We start from the raw sequence: 20,971 nt of genomic DNA, 5'->3' as shown, positions 1-20,971 counted from the left end.
TGGCTGATACACAGCAGCATTACACTTCATTAACACTTTATAACACTTGATTTAGCCTACACCATCATCAGTATTCAGTCTGGTTGGCTGATACACAGCAGCATTACACTTCATTAACACTTTATAACACTTGATTTAGCCTACACCATCATCAATATTCAGTCTGGTTGGCTGATACACAGCAGCATTACACTTCATTAACACTTTATAACACTTGATTTAGCCTACACCATCATCAGTATTCAGTCTGGTTGGCTGATACACAGCAGCATTACACTTTATTAACACTTTATAACACTTGATTTAGCCTACACCATCATCAGTATTCAGTCTGGTTGGCTGATACACAGCAGCATTACACTTCATTAACACTTTATAACATTTGATTTAGCCTACACCATCATCAATATTCAGTCTGGTTGGCTGATACACAGCAGCATTACACTTCATTAACACTTTATAACACTTGATTTAGCCTACACCATCATCAGTATTCAGTCTGGTTGGCTGATACACAGCAGCATTACACTTTATTAACACTTTATAACACTTGATTTAGCCTACACCATCATCAGTATTCAGTCTGGTTGGCTGATACACAGCAGCATTACACTTCATTAACACTTTATAACACTTGATTTAGCCTACACCATCATCAATATTCAGTCTGGTTGGCTGATACACAGCAGCATTACCCTTCATTAACACTTTATAACACTTGATTTAGCCTACACCATCATCAGTATTAGTCTGGTTGGCTGATACACAGCAGCATTACACTTCATTAACACTTTATAACACTTGATTTAGCCTACACCATCATCAGTATTCAGTCTGGTTGGCTGATACACAGCAGCATTACACTTCATTAACACTTTATAACATTTGATTTAGCCTGCACCATCATCAATATTCAGTCTGGTTGGCTGATACACAGCAGCATTACACTTTATTAACACTTTATAACACTTGATTTAGCCTACACCATCATCAATATTCAGTCTGGTTGGCTGATACACAGCAGCATTACACTTCATTAACACTTTATAACACTTGATTTAGCCTGCACCATCATCAATATTCAGTCTGGTTGGCTGATACACAGCAGCATTACACTTTATTAACACTTTATAACACTTGATTTAGCCTACACCATCATCAGTATTCAGTCTGGTTGGCTGATACACAGCAGCATTACACTTCATTAACACTTTATAACACTTGATTTAGCCTACACCATCATCAATATTCAGTCTGGTTGGCTGATACACAGCAGCATTACCCTTCATTAACACTTTATAACACTTGATTTAGCCTACACCATCATCAGTATTAGTCTGGTTGGCTGATACACAGCAGCATTACACTTCATTAACACTTTATAACACTTGATTTAGCCTACACCATCATCAGTATTCAGTCTGGTTGGCTGATACACAGCAGCATTACACTTCATTAACACTTTATAACATTTGATTTAGCCTGCACCATCATCAATATTCAGTCTGGTTGGCTGATACACAGCAGCATTACACTTTATTAACACTTTATAACACTTGATTTAGCCTACACCATCATCAATATTCAGTCTGGTTGGCTGATACACAGCAGCATTACACTTCATTAACACTTTATAACACTTGATTTAGCCTACACCATCATCAATATTCAGTCTGGTTGGCTGATATACAGCAGAGAGAGGCAGAAAGACATAGAGAGGTAGGCCTCAAACACAATCAGTCAAATAAACTGAGCTAGCTAACTAGAACATCAATTATCCTCATCCATAATCAGCTGATAGCCCACCCTCTTTTCCTGATGTCTTTAGGTGCCACTCTTACTAGCTTGCATACAATTTGTGATGAAGAGTGAGTGTGTTGTTGCAGAAATAAATAGGCCTATGCAACAACAACAACAATTTATTATGTTATGAATTTCGAGATATGATTTATGAAATTATTTCATTTATAATTTGAGCACATGCACCCTGAAAGGTCTACACGGCCCTGTACCCCGCTATATGTCATGTTTTAAGCATGATTTAAACACTGTAGTTGAGAAGTGTGTATTCGTGGTAATTGTGTAACTAACTTCATTACCAATAAATGCAATGTGCATTAATGCCTATATTGATGACCATTTAATTGATGAGTGCAAAATGGTATCTTCCAAGTTAAGGCCTTGATGAAAATGTATAGCCTTAACTCGGCCAGTCAGGGGACAGGTTGCTACATTGTTGTTGTCAGGCGTTATTAAAGTATGGGTATAAATCTTGGCTCAGACTTCATTTACTTATCATTTGATGATTAGCTAGTTTATGTTTCTGTCGGTTCATTGTCCTGTTTATTGTTTTGTAAAAGTCTTTGTTCATGTTAACATAAGTTTGCTGCTGCTTATGTTCCTGCCTGATGAATTACATACAATTCTTCCGTTGTTCTGTCATTCGCTATATACAGTGCCTTCAGAAAGTATTCAGACCCCTTGACTTTTTCCACATTTTGTTAGGTTATAGCCTTATTCTAAAATGTATTCAAAAGTTTTTTTCCACATCAATTTACACACAATACCCCCATTCAGAGACTTGTCCCGAAGCCACTTCTGCATTGTCTTGGCTGTGTGCTTAGCGTCGTTGTTCAGTTGGAAGGTGAACCTTTGCCCCAGTTTGAGGTCCTGAGCGCTCTGGTGCAGGTTTTCATAAAGGGTCTCTCTGTGCTTTGCTCTGTTCATCTTTCCCCCGATTCTGACTAGTCTCCCAGTCCCTGCTACTGAAACACATCCCCACATCATGATGCTGCTACCACCATGCTTCACCGTAGGGATGGTGCCAGGTTTCCTCCAGATGTGGCGCTTGGCATTCAGGCATTCAATCTTGGTTTTATCAGACCAGAGAATCTTGTTTTTTTATGGTCTGAGAGTCTTTCGGTGCCTTTTGACAAACTCCAAGTGGCTGTCATGGGCCTTTTACTGAGGAGTGGCTTCTGTCTGGCCACTCTACCATAAAGACCTAATTGGTGGAGTGCTGCAGAGATGGTTGTCCTTCTGGAAGGTTCTCCCATCTCCACAGAGGAACTCTAGAGCTCTGTCAGAGTGACCATCGGGGTTTTTTTCACCTCCCTGACAAAAGCGCTTCTCCTCCAACAATTACTTCGACCTCATGGCTTGGTTTTGCTCTGACATTCACTATCAACTTTGGGACCTTATATAGACAGGTGTGTGCCTTTTCAAATCATATCCAATCAATTGAATTTACCACAGGTGGACTCCAATCAAGTTGTAGAAACCTCTCAAGGATGACCAATGGAAACAGGATGCACCTGAGCTCAATTTCAAGTCATAGCAAAGGGTCTGAATACTTTTGTAAATAAATGTCAAAAAATCTGTTTTTGCTTTGTCGTTATGGGGTATTGTGTGTAACTTGATGAGAAAAATAAATAATTGAAACCATTTTAGAATCAGGCTGTAACGTAACAAAATGTTTAAAAAGTCAAGGGGTCTGAATACTTTCTGAATGCACTGTACGTTAGTCTGAGACTACCGTCATTAAAGTCGGTTGTGGTGACGAGGGGAGTTGTATAAAACAAAGTAATCAGTGATTAGATCGTCTCTAACCAATCAGCATATCAAAGCCAATGCCGCTTTACTCATGTGTGTTCTGGCTCTGGCCCAACCCACCGATTTCTGGACAAATCAGACTGTCCCAAATGTGTTCGCATTCAGTGAGGGTCAGGGAGGTACTCAGATCCAGACTCAATGTGGAGAAGAAACTAACGTCTGTAGGTGTGGGAGAAAGGAGTCTGGGTAGCCAGGCAATATGTTCCCATCCCCACTGTTATAAAAGTTCTCATACTGGATAGTGCAGCGTGACCACGCTTTGAAAAGAAATCTAGTGGTTTCAACTTAATAAATCAAATCAATTTTGATTTGTCACACACGCCGAATATAATGCTTACTTACAAGCCCTTAATGCACAACAATGCACTTTTAAGAAAAAATACAGCAGTAAAATAACAATAGCAAGGCTCTATACAGGGGGTACTGGAACAGAGTCAATGTGCGGAGGCACTGGTTAGTCCAGGTAATCAATTAACTGATTCCACAGCCTTTTCTTTCTTTACTCAACTCTTTAGTCAAAGTGTCACCTGAACGTGACATTTTTAGTTGGTCCAAACTTAGCTCCAACATAGAGAAAAACTTAGGCCAAAATTCTGTCAATTTAAAATTATGTGTTTGCTCAATTTGTCTCATATGTTAATTCAACTAGAAATGATTATTTTTGCACCTTACCTAAAAAAGGCTGTGGAACTAGTTACACACACAGTGCTTTTAACATACATGTTTAAAACTTACATATTTGACATGCATTGACATACGTACATGATTACATTGTGCATGTTCCTTTATACAGTAATTAGTATTCAACATCTCTTCACCTGGGATTTGAACTCACATAGTAAAATGAATATAGTCAAATATGTACATATGTACACTCCTGTATTATGTCCAGTCATGTGTTCTCAGGACCTATCCAGTGTACAAGTAGGTACACATTTCCTACCAAACATCTATACAAACTTCAAATAGACTCTGGAGTTGCTCTGAACTGATATCATTTTTTCCTAATTGTCCATTTTCATCTGATCCAGCTAGATGCTCTTGTGGTCTCTTTCTGTTCCTGCACATTATCCTCCCCTGGCTAAAGATCACAACATCAGCTCCAGTGTGCAGTGCTGAGTGTGATGTGCACTGGGCTGTGACAAAGCTTGTATTTCTGCACCAAGGGGACCAAAGGGGTTGTATTTCTCTGTTGCACAATAGGATCAATACGCTAGCCATCTAACTTTTATCAACTTTGAATAGAGACTCTCCACAAAGGCTGATTTTTTGGGGGGCCAGGAGTTGGGCTCATCAGGGTCCATGAAACTGGATTTTAATTTCCAGATTAATGTTGAATAAAAGGTTGGATAATAATATTTGAATATGGGACATTTAGAGAATCTAGATAATCAGAAATATAAAGTGGTTAAAGCTGGCTAATTCATTGATGCTGCTTTGTGACATAGCCCCAATACTGTTCAGAGACGGTGTGTACACAGCACACACTCCTGCACTCAATGAGGAAGTTGGCATTTCCTGGTAGTGTTTACATAACTCCAACTAGATGATGTTGCCCTTAGGAACTGATGTAGGATCTAGGTCAGCTTACACTCTTTGAATCGTAACCTTTGAGGAAAGGGGAAAATACAAACACTGGCCTAAGATCAGTGTTAGGGGCTAGTTTATCCAACTGTGTTTACATGGTGCTGTAGGGCTGCTGTCAAACACACAGAGCATATTTGGTGATGCTAACAAAAATGTATGTGAACAATCAGGTTTGAAACTATGTTGTATATTTGCCATATGACTGTGTTAGCATGTTAGCTAAAGTCTGGGCATTTGCTAATGCAAATCTGCAGGTCTCAAACAAGGGTGATCATTATTCTTTGAATCGTAACCTTTGAGGAAAGGGGAAAATACAAACACTGGCCTAAGATCAGTGTTAGGGGCTAGTTTATCCAACTGTGTTTACATGGTGCTGTAGGGCTGCTGTCAAACACACAGAGCATATTTGGTGATGCTAACAAAAATGTATGTGAACAATCAGGTTTGAAACTATGTTGTATATTTGCCATATGACTGTGTTAGCATGTTAGCTAAAGTCTGGGCATTTGCTAATGCAAATCTGCAGGTCTCAAACAAGGGTGATCATTATGTGAGCGTTGCTCACGCAATCCAGTTTCCTTTTTCTCCTAATGCATTGAAATGGGACAACTCTATGTTCGTATTTTGCCCCTGCTTTAGAAAGAAACCTAATTCTGCTCTTCTGCAATGAGAACATCCCTACCCCAGACATTGGCAATGATGAATAAAAGTAATTCCCCAGCATAGGCTGCTCCAGAACGACTCAGCATCAGGATGTTGTTTAACCCCGATTCTGGAACACTACTCGTGGCAGCCATTTTTGATTTGTCCTTTAATCATTTGTCTCACTCTCACTCTTCCTGTCTATCTCTTGCTATTTCTCCCTATCTGTCATTGTCTCTATTGCTTACTCTCTCTGTCTCTCTTTCTCTTCTCCTCACTATCTCTCTTGTTTCTCTACCCTCACTAACCCACACTCTTCCCCTCTCTCTCTAGAAGGCTTTATTTATTCATATGCAGTGCTCCCTGCTCCTCTCTCCTGGCTACCTGCCACATCACTATGGTTTGACCCTGTTAGAGCTGAAACACATTACCCCGTGTCAGGGCCGTCCCTAGACATTAGCAACTGCTTAGGGCCCCGTGGCCGCTAGGCAAGCCCCCAACCCCCCAAAATACATCCTTTTTTAGGGACTCAGTCTGGGTCTCAACTTACCGTTGAGAATGAGAATAGTAGAATACACAAGGTGCAATTTCAAAATGTGGGTGTGCATCAGAAGTTTTTCTCTTATTATGTCAGTCACTGACAGTCACTCAATTAGTCTACCCAGCTGTCTAACCTTGTAGTAATCAGGGTCAGAGGCCCTGACCTCCAGGGGGCCCCCTTTGATTTTGTTAGTCACTCTCACTCAGATATGGCATACGTCTTGGAAAAATCTCAAATTAGCTATAAAACTGCTAAATCTTCTCTCCGCCCCATGGAAAAATGAGTAGAATTGCAGCAAACTTGATTTTAACTTGCTTTTAATGCTTAAGCATGGTAGCAATTGAAAGAGAACAGTTTGGAGATTATGGGAATATTATTAGACCAGTTGAGGACACAACAGTTCACCTGACACAAGACCGACTCCAAACATTACACTGTTGATTACACTGTACATTTTACATTTACTGTACACATTTGTCACATTTGTTCATAACGAAATGTGAAAATACTCTGAATACATTCAGTAACATGATAAGAATATGAAAAATGAAAAATGTGGGGTAGGTGCAACATAAGACAACAAAAGTGATAAGGGTTTGAGTAAGAGGAAACTGGTGTCTCCAAGCAGCCACACATCTCTCCAAAGTGTTAACAGTTCCTAAGTAATTTCAATGCACTTTATGACTCAAAGAAGAGTCTCCAACTATAAGGTTATTTTTTGAGCTCTCCTAGCTGTGCCGTTGAGGAACTAGAGCAAGCACACTTGTAGTTGTTTTGTTTGGAACACAGCCCTGCATCCCCGCCAACACACAATTACTGTTGTTTACGCAATCCAAAAACGGTCCATTATAAATCACAATCTGGGTCAGGTGGGCATCATTTGAAAGCGTCTTCTATTGCCAACATGACTAGCTAAGTTATAAAATATGATCTTGCATTGTTAGGTTTTCACAAGGAACTTTAGAGAAAGATTGTAATGTTGGTGTGTATAGAAAGGAGTTATGCGTGCTTTGCTTGTGTTTTCTTCACAATAGGCTCATTCTGTTCAGAACACCCAGGGTATGACGCTACGTCATCTTGTAATTGTACATCAAACGTAGTGATTATAAACGTTTGACATGAGTTTTATGAATGTATATTGACTGTATATGACATGAGTTTAATGATGACAAAATGTGGAGTGCACATTTGGCTTGCTTGTATGACATTAAAGTGGTATTTACTTTAATCGTCAATGTCTGATCTTTCAAAATACGGTACTCTTAATTTACAGCATTTCCCTCACTCAGATAATTACAGGGAGGGATGGGGGAAACTTCTTGTCACAAATGTGTGCATGTTCAGAACAGCTGTCAGTCAAAACCCATACAGCGCTGTGAACCACAGAGTCTGAGCTCTGACTGAATTTATAGCATATTACTGTGCAGACCAATGCGTTTCAATTTAGGCGCTTATCAGTGCCCAAATCTGCCATGTTCAACCTGTCTACGGGTGTGAGTGTAAAGGGTTCAACTGCATCATTATCTCTACGCCCCATGGAAAAAAAATAAAGTTGAAGGAAACAAATTCTAAAATGTTTGTTTTCTCTCTGCCGTCAAGAGGGGGTCCAATAAAATATGTTGTACTCGATGTGATGGGCCCCCAAAAGGCTAGGGCCAGCCCTGTCCCCTGCATCAGAACTGAGGTATCAGGGATGGTGTGGTGCATACCCCCTGCCTCTCTGCCTTGGTTGAAGAGTCTGGAACAGGATGTAATAAAAGTAGAGGGGACATTACATTCTCCTCGTCCGTGTGATTGGAGATCAATTTTGGGATTTCGCCCAATCATCTTCTGGCCTATAGGGTTGATAGGATATCATACACTGTTCATTGTTGATGCCTTCTCTCTCACACACACACACACACACACACACACACACACACACACACACACACACACACACACACACACACACACACACACACACACACACACACACACACACACACACACACACACACACACACACACACACTCAATAAGCCTTCCAAACCCTCTCAAGGTTCTATGCTGTGTACCTTTCTCAAACACCTCAGGTACTGTGTCACAGGATAACAGGTGTGCCATTACACAGTTGAGTCTCTGAGTGACTTCAGATTATTCTGAGATATGTACAGTTGAAGTCGGAAGTTTACATACACCGTAGCCAAATACATTTAAACTCAGTTTTTCACAATTCCGGACATTTAACCCTAGTAAAAATTCCCTGTGTTAGGTCAGTTAGGATCACCACTTTATTTTAAGAACGTGAAATGTCAGAATGTGTCACATTTCATCACATTCCCAGTGGATCAGAAGTTTACATACACTCAAATAGTACTTGGTAGCATTGCTTTTAAAATGTTTAACTTGGGTCAAACATTTCAGGTAGCCTTCCACAAGCTTCCCACAATAAATTTAGTGAATTTGGGCCCATTCCTCCTGACAGAGCTGGTGTAACTGAGTCAGGTTTGTAGGCCTCCTTGCTCACACATGCTTTTTCACTTCTGCCCTCAAGTTTTCTATAGGATGATGTCAATAGTTTGTGATGGCCACTCCAATACCTTGACTTCGTTGTCCTTAAGTCCTTTTCCACAACTTTAGAAGTACGCTTGGGGTCATTGTCCATTTGGAAGACCCATTTGCGACCAAGCTTTAACTTCCTGACTGATGTCTTGAGATGTTGCTTCAATATATTCATATATTCACATCCTTTTCCTGCCCCATGATGCCATCTATTCTGTGAAGTGCACCAACCCCTCCTGCAGCAAAGCACCTACACAACATGATGCTGCCACCCCCAATGACATCATTTTCTGGAATTTTCCAAGCTGTTTAAAGGCACAGTCAACTTAGTGTATGTAAACTTCTGACCCACTGGAATTGTGATACAACGAATTATAAGTGAAATACTCTGTCTGCAAACAATTGTTGGATAAATCACTTGTGTCATGCACAAAGTAGATGTCTTAACCGACTTGGCAAAACTATAGTTTGTTAACAATACATTTGTGGAGTTGTTGAAAAATGAGTTTTAATGACTCCAACCTAAGTGTATGTAAACATCTGAATTCAACTGTATCATGTGCCATATGTTCACTGCTCTGGGCAAGTGTTCTGCACACATCAGTTGTTTATGAAAGGCATCAACAACAATATATGATAGTTCTGATAAATGTTTTGTGTAGAGGTGACACCATCTTTCTGATGCAATGGAACAGCAGTGGACTTAAGAAACTGCCTGACATTGTTGATAAAAGACACAAATCAAACAATTACCTGAGTGAAGTCTGTTGGGAGGACAGATAGTTTGAGAGAGACAATGTCTTAAATATCGCCAAATAATGAGTAATCACTCCCAACTGATACAAGGTCAAATATGTCTGTGAGGACTCTGTGGCTCAAACACAAAATACTATTGGTTTATAATGGCTTCAAGGGCTGGAAAAGACAGGCTGAACCTTGATGTGTAAACTACAGGGGGATTCATTGAGATAGAGAGAGCCTTTTTTAGCTGATTCTTTGATAGTATGAACACTTCAGAGGCAAAAGGCATAGTTAAAACCTCTGTCTAAGAAGCAAGCCACATAAGCACCCTGACTTGAAAGGCTTGATGGCAAAACATACAAGTACAGATTTTCTAGAATAGATGAAGTCCAAAATGGGGTTTTAAAATCTAAATAGACTATGGAAAATGACCATTGCTGTGGGATTCACACGGGTTGTTTTTTGTATTAGACAAACACTGGCATATATGACATTTAGAAGTGATCACAAACCACACACACACCCACTACTTTCCTGCTGGCTTTGTCTGGTGACATATAGAAGGTAGGACACAGGCTTACATTCACTGCTGTATATCCAAAGTAGAGTAGAGTCCTTGCAGTTCTGTCCCTTCCTCCTTTTTGCTCTCTGTGACAAATGATTTGGGAGTAAGGTATGAGGTGAAAGTGCAAACAGAGAGCTGACATCATGTGTTCAAAAGGGCACACCTCCCGGTGTGCCTGATAATTGTGTTGTCATTCTAACAGTGAAGGGCATAAACCCTTTGTCATGGTCTGTAAATAGCCATGGCTAAACATGGGCGTTTGCCAAAGCAGCAGGAACATGTTACTTCAGGTCAACAGGTACGATGGGTTATTATACAGACATACAGCATTGTAGCACTTATCAGGAGCACTTATACGTTATAACCCCACTATATCTTAGTAGTACTGTACATGACAGGTCTACAGCAGTTTTGTAGACGGGAGACGTTTGTGTCCATCATACAAATAACGTATAGTGGTTTCACAACTAGACGTAATTTCTTATTCTTCTCTCACCCTCTCTCAGTTTTGTCCTTCCTTTACACATAACACTATGCCTAGTCATGCCAAATACAATGAAATGCAGAGCTTCTGGAAGCATATGATACTTGGTGTTGGTGCACCTCCGGCTAAACAGTCCAAACAGTTTCCAGCAAATGGAAAAGGGATCTTATACAGCAAACTGGAATCTACTCAGACTACACCTCCTCCTCTGTCATTTCCTCATTCCCTTACTGCCAGAGATGTCCCTGATTTTAAAGGCAAAACGTGTCTGAAGTCAATGTTATAACATACCAGTAACATCCCTACAAATCATTCTCACAAATGTTCAGCACTTGTTTCATACTCCAAGAGAGGGTTTGTTATACCGGTAGAAATGGTGTCAACCTCTGACAACATTGAGGAAACTCCAGGGTTTATTTTGCCTGTCATTAAATGGCCAGGGAAAACCCATGATTCAGAACGAGGCTGTATGAACTGCAGTAGGAGAGAGAGACGCAGACAGGGGACAGTAAGTGGGGTCACAGGAAGTTCCACAAGCCCTAATTTCACGTCAACCGTGATGCTGTGTTGGCTTAGAGGCCATTTGTTGGGGGTGGGGTTGAAGGGTGTGGTTTGTGGTTAGTCACACACACACACACACACACACACACACACACACACACACACACACACACACACACACACACACACACACACACACACACACACACACACACTGCCTTACTTAGAGAGAAACTAAGTATCTCTAAATATCTGGTGAGTAGGGGCTAAATGTGTGTTGAGCGTTTAGTAAGAGTTTAAAGTGAAAGCAAACCACAGCCAAGTAAATGGGTATCACAGGACACCAAGTATGTAAGGAGTATCTAAAGGGCCCTCGGATTACAATCAATATAGAGCAATAATATCAAAATGATCTATCTATTTCCGTCATCCACTTTCCACTAAACTGTAAACTGTCAATAATTGTCCGATGTGACATACACAACTGTTGAAAGTACCATACTGTTGCTTATCACTGTCTTCAGTCGTCTTTGCATTGCATTGTGGCTATTGCCCATTTATCAAGTCAAGGCTGGGCAAGCCTGGATGTGGAATGCACTAGGTTCTGCAGGATTATGTTTAAAGTCCACACTATGTCAGTATTGAAAAAACAGTGATAATCGTATTCTTAATTAAATGAATAACCAGTTGAGTTTAGGCACCAACTAAAACAGGAAGGTATTCAGAGGAGCAGGCCGATGTTATTCTGCATTTGATTTACACCTGGTGAGTAAATGTAACCCATTCCCTATTGGAAAAGTAGGCCTGTCTCGTTTAGGGTAAATACATGTTAACAACTATGTTATTACTTGGAGAACATTCATTACAGTGAGTGTCAGGGTCATCGTGTCATTTTAACATTGAATGTGAAAAATTGCAGTAAAATGGAAGAGGGCAATATGTCTACTATAATGAGCAATGACAGTTCTCTAATCAAATGTACTACATCGCATTACTCACAATAATATATGTGCTAGGTGAAATTGATTATAAAACCAATTAGTTATTCAAATGATCGTCTCAATTCAACTGGACAGACAGGAAAGGAAAGAAAATTGGACTCATCATTTGGTGTCCCTCAACAGTAGACTTCTTTTCATCAGCCATTTGGTTCATGGAGATTGGGCTACCTCTACAGCGCGGACAGCGCTGGGGGCTGGAGCGCATTTCACACATGATTACGTTCATACGTTGACTAATTTCAGTCATCCACTCGGCACTGAATAAACAGCACCGCCCCAATCTCCCCTTGGTTGTTTGTTTTAAGTGAAGAGCGATCCATCGCAGAGCGCCGGGCTCGATTGACACTGTCTGATGATCTGCTACTGCGGCTGGCTCAGAATAACAAGGCTGCTCGCTAATACCCGTCTATCGGTGCTTTCGCCAAAACACCGAGCGAATAGGATCCAAAAAGCCAACAAGGCAAGCAAGAACGCCGCGCCGCCGAAGTCCGCACCACAGGATGGCTTCGGGAGACCTTTACGAGGTACTGTGAAACCATGTCTAAAAGAAATACTCAGTAATATTGACGAATACTGGAATTAGGAAGTAAGGGGAGGTCCTCGTTTATGGTGAAAAAACGAAGTCCTAAACCATTTGACAGGCGAAACTAACCAACCCTCTCGAGAAGATGAGGCTCGTCTTTTTTTCGATGTGCCTCGGCGACTTTTGTATGGGGTGAATTGTATAGAGTTGTAAGTGTTCGAGTTCGCGATAGGATCATAAAATATAAACTCCCTATCGGTCGCGCTTGTTGAAAGTCACGATAAAGTGACAGGAGCACTAAACGGACACGTTAAATTGCTCCAGGCGGGTGATGGTTAGGAAGGTGCGCATGTCAGAGAATAGGCAATGTACTATTAGCTTAGCAAACATTTAGTGGAGGTGACAACAATGTAGTGGAGAAGCTTCGATGGAGTTATTGTGGTTTAACTAGATGATGGATGTGTCGTGCCAGAATGTGCGCCTCAACAATTCCGGGGCGCAAAGTTTGCCAAATGTTGAGTGATGGATGGATGGATGGAATAGCCTAGAAGGTCTCGATGATTACGCGCACATCCCACTGGGCACACACGTCAGTTCAACGTCTAGTTTTGATTTAGGCCTACATTTGATTGAGTTTTCAACTAAAGTGAAGTCAATGACATGGTGCCTTTTTTTGTTGGATTTAGGTTAAAAGTTGTGCTAAAAAAAGATGCCCTCGAGTTTATGACTTTTTGCAAATCCAATCAGTTTTCCACGTTGATTCAACGTCATCACATAGCTTTTTGGGGAGTTGAAATGATGTGTAAACATCGTTGATTCAACCAGTTTTGGCCCAATGGGATGGCATGACTTTGATGGGGATGGATTGGATTTATTGCTGCCAACAACTTGGTCAGTCTTCCATGCTAGTCTTGTGCTTATTGTAGGCCTATTGTTGACAATGTTGCTGACTCCAACTCTTCTTTATTGGAGGAGTGATGTCATGCGACCATGTTTCACTTTCTTTTCATGGTGGCCTATACCAGTTGCACTACAAGGTCATAAACTAGTTGGATTGCCTGGTCATCACCAGATAGGTAAATAAGTTGCCTTGTACTTGACCTATTGTGTGGCACGTCACCATCAACTGTTGAACAGGTTGACATTAGTGCTTGTTCTCAGCTGTGAGCTATTTCCTGCTGTTTGTTGTCATAACTAAAATGTGTGCTCTCCTCTGATTTATTGGCTAGGAATTCTCTGTTACATTGTTTCACCATTACTTTAGGAAATGGTTTGGTCAGTTAAATGTCTTCTGAAATGATCCCCGTCTGACTGTTTTTCTTAGGCTGTAGTGATTGATTAGAATTCTTATTCATTACATTTGAGTCATTTAGCAGACACTCTTATCCAGAGGGACTTACAGGAGTGAGTGAATACATTTTCATACTGGACCCCTTGGGAATCGAACCCACAACCCTGGCGTAGCAACCGCCATGCTCTACCACCTGAGCAATTAGTAATAACACGTTATTTTTAGTCATTAGGCATAACATTGTCATAAGGCCTACATTTCCTGTGTTTGCTGACGTAGTTGGAAATGTGCATATCCACTTTCCACCAAATACTCCTCTTCAGGTGTTTGAATCCATATTCAGTCATTTTAATCGTTGCACCGTGAAAGGTTGACCTTAAAAAATATATTTAGTAATGACAAATGCATTTAATTGATGGGAGGTCTGTTGCTCTATATAACCTAACAAGCCCAGGTCACATTTCATATGGCATATTAATTGGCAACAACGTAAATGCACTTTCTGACGGTCAAAACGATCACTTATTGAAATTGACAGTTAGCACATGTTCTTTCTGGACATGCCTTCTTTGCACATAGATCTGTGTATTCCAGTAAGCGAGGTGAACTGAGGTGAGGTGAACTGGTTCAATCACATGTGGTAACACAAGTATGAGAGGAAGACTTCACTATCAATAGTGTCCCTCTGTATGACTCATGAATTGTATTCAGGAAATGTAGGCCTGTACATGTGTTACACGTAAAGGTGTGTTTAGGCTACCTAACAAACTGTAGGACTATGATACACTTAGTTTAGAAGAATTAAGAAGCTATGATTTGCAGAAGAGGAATTTGAACTGGAGTTTTTACTTTCCAATTAGGAACTGCAACATCTAGGCCTATACACCCAGTTAAATGCCATGCAAGTTGAATCAAAATTATCTCAATCAAATTTGAAACATTTGAAGAGCTCAGAATTATTGATATTTCAAGATCATGTCTCAACTTAATTTCATAAAGTTTTCAGAGGAATATCTTTGAAATATGATAGGCCTATGACTGTACAATTATGCTACTTTCTTATGCACCATCACTCAAACATGAATCTCTCTTTGCATCTCTCTTTCCCCCCCCCCACACACACTTTCTTCCTCCCTCACTCACACACACTCATTTTATGTTCTCCCTCTCCTTATCTCATATTGATTGAGATGGTCTGGTCTATTCAAGTGGCCACCTACACTAGATGCTCCAATGTCTCAGAACACCTGCAGTTCTGCTAAATCCTCTGTTGTGTGACTGAGCAGCAGTAATCCTATGGATTAGCAATAGATAGGCTATATTTAGGAATTGGTGTTATGTTTTCAAGAAATGCATGATATGATGTAGTGAAATATGAATATTCTGTTATAGAAATAAATCACATTTGTACGCCTCCAGAAAATGTCATGAAAGTGGCCATGGAGTGAGCTAAATTAGAACCTTTTGATTAGTCAACAAGTGATTTAAGTATTGCTCAAGTTCAAATCAAATTTTATTGGTCACATACACATGGTTAGCAGATGTTAATGCGAATGTAGCGAAATGCTTGTGCTTCTAATTCCGACAGTGCAGTAATATCTAATATCTAAGTATTATAACAACTCCCTAATACACACACATCTAAAGGGGAGAATATGTACATATAAGTATATGGATGAGCGATGGCCGAGCGGCACAGGCAAGGTGCAGTAGATGATATAAGATATAGTATATACATGTGATGTAAGATATGTAAACATGATTAAAGTGGCATTATTTAAAGTGACTAGTGATCCATTTATTAAAGTGTCCAGTGATTGGGTCTCAGTCTAGGCAGCAGCCTCTCCAAGTTGGTGATTGCTGTTTAGCAGTCTGATGGCCTTGAGATAGAAGCTGTTTCTCAATCTCTCGGTCCGATCTTTGATACACCTGTACTGACCTTCGCTTCTGGATGGTAGCGGGGTGAACGGGCAGTGGCTCGGGTTGTTGTTGTCCTTGATGATTTTTTTGGCCTTCCTATGACATGGGGTGCTGTAGGTGTCATGGAGGGCAGGTATTTTGCCCCCAGTGATACGTTGTGCAGACCGCACCACCCTCCACCCTTTATCAGCACAACACACGACCACAAACAAAAGTAGTTGTAACTAGCCATTGGGAGATACTGGAGGAAACGGGTTGACCTCGCAGGGGGAAACGCGGGCCATGAGGGCAATAAACTATGCATTGCATGGGAGATACACAGCACTTAATGGGTCGCCAAATACACTGAAGCTGTCTCAGAGACAGTATACTCACAATGTGTTCTTTGACCATTGCTTAAATTGAGATTTTGCTTCTTTCATGAATTCTGTGTTCACTACCAACAAACAGAAATGTCCATTTTAATTTAGAAGGACTAAATGAACCCCTTTGACACCGTTTAAACTGCAGTACGCAGCCCTGGCTGACCTCCGTGTGTTCCTGCTATACCCAGGCTCTGGGTACTATGAACTGGAGACTGAGGCTTTTGGCAGCTCAGGATAGGCATCTCCACCTCCTCTGATTCCCTGCCAGCTCATAGTCATGTATTGTGTGTGTTGTTGAACCCCTCAAACCCACTCCCCTTGTGTGTTTTACTAACCTGAGGAAGGCGAGTGTTTTCCCCCTCCTCTCTCTCTCTCTCTCTCTGAAGTCGGCTTTGATCTGGTTAGTGTGACAGTGCGCGGGGCGGTAAGCATCATAATCGTCTCTTCATGACACCCCTGCTGCTCATCCATCTTAGGTTGTTAAGTCATACTAATGTGCACAGCACCTCGGGTGGCAGGAGCATTCGTCACTGCTGGAGCTCAAAGCTCCACATCCACACCTAAACCCTTTAACATTAAACATTCTCCTGATAGCCTAGTTGGAATGCAGAGGGAATTGAAGTTGTGTATGTTTCTTTTTTGTTTCTAGTGTTTATGTCCACTTGTCTGCAAATGTGCACGTAATCAGTGTTTCTTGGCTTGTGAATCCTATTGAATAGTTGGTGAACAGGCATACAGAAATAATCCATTTGGGAGTAAGAACCCAGCAGGGTGACATGTCAGGTCCGGCCACTAACAATGGCCCTTATGTCAGAGTGAGAAAGAGGATGTTACGGTCTCATTACACCAGCCCAACTGTGTGTGTGTGTCTGTGTATATGCATGCACGGGTGTGTGTGTGTGTGTGCGCTACTGAGATTGAACGTCTGCCCCCTGCTGATTGTCCCCCTTGGGGGTGGTCATTGTCAGAAGGAGCAGACTGGCCAGGGCCACCATGGCGCTGAAAGAAGCAGCTGGCTCCAGGGAATGAGGTGAAGACTCTCCACAGCACAAGTCTCTTTAGTATATCTCCTCTCTCTGGTAATGAGCAAGCTGGACACACACCATTCAGGCTCAATATGATACAGTGGGAAGTATTCGGATCCCTTGACTTTTTCCACATTTTGTTACGTTACAGCCTTATTCTAAAAGGAATAAATAGAAAAAAATCCTCATCAATCGATACACAAATTCCCATAATGACAAAGCGAAAACATAGACATTTTTGCAAATGTATATTAAACATTTTAAAAAGCATACCTTATTTACATAAGCATTCAGACCCTTTGCTATAAGACTTGAAATTGAGCTCAGGTACATCCTGTTTCCATTGATCATCCTTGAGATGTTTCTACAACTTGGAGTCCATCTGTGGTAAATTCAATTGATTGGACATGATTTGGAAAGGCACACACCTGTCTATATAAGGTCCCACAGTTGACAGTGCATGTCAGAGCAAAAACTCAGCCATGAGGTCGAAGGAATTGTCCGTAGAGCTCCGAGACAGAATTGTGTCCAGAGCTCCTGGAGATGGGAGAACCTTCCAGAAGGAAAACCATCTGTGCAGCTCTCCACCACTCCTCAGTAAAAGGCACATGACAGTCTGCTTGGAGTTTGCCAAAAGCCACCAAAAGGACTTTATGACCTTGAGAAACAAGATTCTCTGGTCTGATGAAACCAAGATTGAACTCTTTGGCCTGAATGCCAAGCGTCACATCTGGAGGAAACCAGGCACCACTCATCACCTAGCCAATACCATCCCTACGGTGAAGCATTGTGATGGCAGCATCATGCTGTGGGGATGTTTTTCAGTGGCAGGGACTGAGAGACTAGTCCGGATCGGGGGAAAGATGAACTGAGCAAAGTACAGAGAGATCCTTGATGAAAACCTGCTCCAGAGCGTTCAGGACCTCAGACTGGGTCGAAGGTTCACCTTCCAACAGGACAACAACCCAAAGCACACAGCCAAGACAATGCAGGAGTGGCAAATCTCTGAATGTCCTTCAGTGACCCAGCCAGATCCCAGACTTGAACCCGATCAAACATCTCTGGGGAGACCTGAAAATAGCTCTGCAGAGCTTGAGAAGATATGCATAGAAGAATGGGAGAAACTTCCCAAATACAGGTGTGCCAAGCTTGTAGTGTCATACCCAAGAATCGAGGCTGTAATCACTACCAAAGCTGCTTCAACAAAGTATTGAGTAAAGGGTCTGAATACTTATGTCAATGTCATATTTCAGTTTTCTATTTTTAATACATTTGCAAACATTTCTAAAAAACGTTTCTTCGTCATTATGGGGTATTGTGTGTAAATTGAGGGGGGACGGGGTGTTATAATACATTTTAGAATACGGATGTAAGGTAACAAATTGTGTAAAAAGTGAAGGGGTCTGAATACTTTCTATATACATATTTTTATACACAGGCCAGCATAGTATCAATGTGGAGCGGCTCTGTATTTATGTCCCTGTTGCTCATCCCATCACTGTCTGGTAATGGGCGGATGGTAATTTGGGCTCAGTGTCCTACTATGTGTTAATGGGCTTGCTGGGAGGCAGACGGCCATTCCGGCTTGCTGTGTGTGTGTTACACAGATGTGTATGTCATGTGGAGCTCTGTGCTGCTTGCTCTCTCCTGTGTGGGAGTAAATCACTACTTTTTGTTACTCCTTTTTTCTTTTAAAAAGGCATTTCATTAAACTCTCCTCTGTACACACACAGGCACACACGAACACACACATGCTGCCCCTCCCACCTTCGATGCTAGGGCTAAGTCAAGCTACATTGAAGTCATGTGGGTGGGAGGATGTTTTCTAAAGGAAACGAGAAAAGCATTTGAACTGGAGGCAGCTACATAACTAGTGGGGAGGGTAAAGTATAGTAGCCAGACTGATGTCTGCATGCTCCTTAGTGTGGGAGTCTGCTTGTCTTCCCACAGCATGTCATCCGCAGCATTGTGTATGAGACAACTAAACACCAAGGAAAGGCTGGGGCTAAATGTCAGGGCACTTCCATCTGGTACAAGGTTAACTGCTGAAGAAAAACAACTCTTGGCAAGATGTGAGGTTGTGTGATGAATGGAGGACTGGATCAAGAAATGGATTGCAGTATAAAACAGACTCTGTTCTCTATAAAACCGCCCTCTTTCCAATACTAATTTGGTTTCTATCTTTGTTTTATTGTCAGAGAACAACCTAGGTCAACAGTTCAGGTTAATAGCTGACAATCAGTGTACTGTATATTCATTTGCAAACAAAGAGGCCATCACAGATTATTGAAGAGGACACCATAGATAGAGGTATGTCTATTAACACACTTGAATTCTACAGTGTTTGGCTTCCTTAATGTGATAATAAAGATTGCTTTTCTGCAGCATGTAACAATGGTTATTGGAATAAAGCATGAATGGCTACAGAGAACCTCAGTGAGGTCCCTGAAGCATCAAGGTCTGCTGCTAGTTTCTCCAGTGCCATTGTCAACTGCCTCCATGAGAACAGGAGATCTAGGGGGAAGGTCCCTCCTGAGATGATGTGGTGGAGGGCGTGAGAGAGCTGCTGCCAACCAATTAGGCTTGTTTCTGTCTGCTTGGTCTCTGGGGGTGGACATGCAACAGGCAAACAGAAGAACACCTGTACCACACGCACATCTACACACACACACATGAACATACTCCGAAAACAGAATGTTATACAGAATAATATAGACCACTGAAAGGGTCATAACCCTTGACCCAGAGAACAACCCCACCTCTTTAAGGAATACCTAGGATAGGATAAAGTAATCCTTCTAACCCCCCTTAAAAGATTTAGATGCACTATTGTAAAGTGGCTGTTCCACTGGATGTCATAAGGTGAATGCACCAATTTGTAAGTCGCTCTGGATAAGAGTGTCTGCTAAATGACTTAAATGTAAATGTAAATGTAACATAACCTTTAATATGCATCCGGGTGTCTGTGTGTAGAATGGAGAAAGCTCCCCCTTGACTATTTCTATTCTGTGGCCATTCATAATGGCTCTGTCAAATGTCATGCTCAGTGTGTGTGTGTGTGTGTGTGTGTGTGTGTGTGTGTGTGTGTGTGTGTGTGTGTGTGTGTGTGTGTGTGTGTGTGTGTGTGTGTGTGTGTGTGTGTGTGTGTGTGTGTGTGTGACCATGAATATCCACAGTCATGTTTAAGGGTTGTCCATGATAACAGCCTACATGTCAGCCTATGGGTTCTTATCTTCTTCCCACAGTGGGTCCTACTGTATCTCCCACCAGCAAGACGTTACAAATGTACTTTTAAGAATCAATTCTCCCCGGAAGCCGAGAAACATACACTACATGACCAAAAGTATGTGGACACTTGCTCATTGGACATCTCATTCCAGAATCATGGGCATTAATATGGAGTTGGTCCCTCCTTTTGCAGCTATAACATCTCTTCTGGGAAGGCTTTCCACTAGATGTTGGAACATTGCTGTGGGGACTTGCTTCCATTCAGCCACTAGAGCATAAGTAAGGTCGGGCACTGATGTTGGGCGATAAGGCTGACTCGCAGTCAGATTTCAATTCATCCCAAAGGTGTTTGATGGGGTTGAGGTCAGGGCTCTGTGCAGGCCAGTCAAGTTCTTCCACAC

General features: G+C 41.5%; 1 protein-coding gene across 1 annotated transcript in view; it reads left to right on the top strand.

Annotated features, from left to right (window-relative positions):
• Nucleotides 1-12,540: 12,540 nt before the first annotated feature.
• LOC118362511 (chromodomain Y-like protein 2) overlaps nucleotides 12,541-20,971 on the top strand; it is a 47,688-nt gene continuing 39,257 nt past the window's right edge. Inside the window, exon 1 of the mRNA XM_052482649.1 lies at nucleotides 12,541-12,742. Within this exon, the coding sequence (XP_052338609.1) occupies nucleotides 12,719-12,742 (24 nt within the window). The 5' untranslated portion in view covers nucleotides 12,541-12,718. The remainder of the gene's footprint in view (nucleotides 12,743-20,971) is intronic.

Source organism: Oncorhynchus keta, chromosome 2, assembly GCF_023373465.1.
Source record: "Oncorhynchus keta strain PuntledgeMale-10-30-2019 chromosome 2, Oket_V2, whole genome shotgun sequence".
Taxonomy (NCBI): domain Eukaryota; kingdom Metazoa; phylum Chordata; class Actinopteri; order Salmoniformes; family Salmonidae; genus Oncorhynchus; species Oncorhynchus keta.
The sequence above is the reverse complement of the archived record's forward strand: the minus strand, read 5'-3'. Positions and strand labels throughout refer to the sequence as shown.